Source organism: Antrostomus carolinensis, unplaced genomic scaffold (genome assembly GCF_000700745.2).
Source record: "Antrostomus carolinensis isolate BGI_N321 unplaced genomic scaffold, ASM70074v2 Scaffold53827, whole genome shotgun sequence".
NCBI classification, from domain to species: Eukaryota; Metazoa; Chordata; class Aves; order Caprimulgiformes; family Caprimulgidae; genus Antrostomus; species Antrostomus carolinensis.
The window spans coordinates 1-1,118 of NW_010326306.1; the positions used below are offsets into that span (position 1 = coordinate 1).

Sequence of the window (1,118 nt, forward strand, 5' to 3'; positions counted from 1 at the left end):
GGGGCGAGTTGAGGGCAGGAGCAGGGCGAGCGTCCTCGGCGAGAGCGGCCCTAAAAACCAGGGCCCCGGATTCGTGAGGCGAAAGCCCAAAATGAGCCGGCCTCTTGTCTGGTGAACCCCGTGCCCTCCGCCCCATCTGTCCCGGCCAAACGCCGCGGAGCAGGGGCGAGACCTCCCCCAGCTCGGCAGCCCTAGCCCGGCCGGGGACCAAAGTTGAGGGAGGCAGGCAGAAACTGACTAAAGGAGAAGCTTGTTAAATAATTTATTGATTTATACAAAGTCTTTCCAACCCGTGTGGAGACATTATTTGATCCCAATGTAAAATCAAGTGTCCATTTTTCTCTCGTGCTTTTTGGGGTTGTTTTCTCTTTTGGTATTATTAAGCATAAAATCCAGAGGCAGGAGAAATCAAACCGCCAAAACACCGAGTAGAGGGAGAGAGTGAAAGAAAACATCCAGGTTTTGCACTAGAAATATACATCACAAAATCTGAAATTTACTATATACAAAGTGGCTGAGCTTGGATTTGGCGACCCATACAAAACGTAACAAAATCTGATTGTTAGGAGCAGGAAATCGGCAAGAAGGCTAAAAGAAAAAGGGGCAAAGCTTAACGGGACACAAAACAAAAACCAAAAAGTTGGAAAAATTCCTCTGAAATTTACATCGATGAGAAGGAAAATAATTTCATAACTTATTCTGTAAAAAATATATACATTTCACATACATCTTAGGCTGTACAACACACCACTTTAAACATCCAGTTACAATTCACCTCGGCCGCAGTGCCCACCACGGCAGCTCGCCCAGAGCGGCCATCGGTGCCCATGCTCTCACAAGGTGTCCGAGCTGGTGCTGCAGGGGCTGACGAGGGACAGGTTTGTGGATTTGTGCTTTTTCAATAGCCTCGTGATTTTTTCGTCGTCTGAGTTGGGGTCCAGGGGCTTGTTGTATTCATCATCGTCCTCATTGTCCGAGCTCTCCTTCAGCTTCTCCGTCTCCGAGTCGTGCTTCTTCTTCGCCGAGGCCATCTCTGCCGCGTGCCGCTTCCGCCACTTCGTCCGTCTGTTCTGGAACCAGACCTGGGCACCGGCACCGGGCACGGCTCAGCCCTGCCG

At 50.2% G+C, this 1,118-nt stretch overlaps 1 protein-coding gene across 1 annotated transcript; it reads right to left on the bottom strand.

The window, feature by feature from the left end:
* Positions 1-833: 833 nt before the first annotated feature.
* LOC104527719 (homeobox protein Nkx-6.2-like) lies at positions 834-1,091 on the bottom strand (the record flags this gene model as incomplete). The annotated part of the gene is made up of 1 exon (XM_010171516.2): positions 834-1,091. A coding segment is annotated over one exon (258 nt), but the record flags the coding sequence as incomplete, so codon positions are not given.
* Between the last annotated feature and the right edge of the window lie 27 nt (positions 1,092-1,118).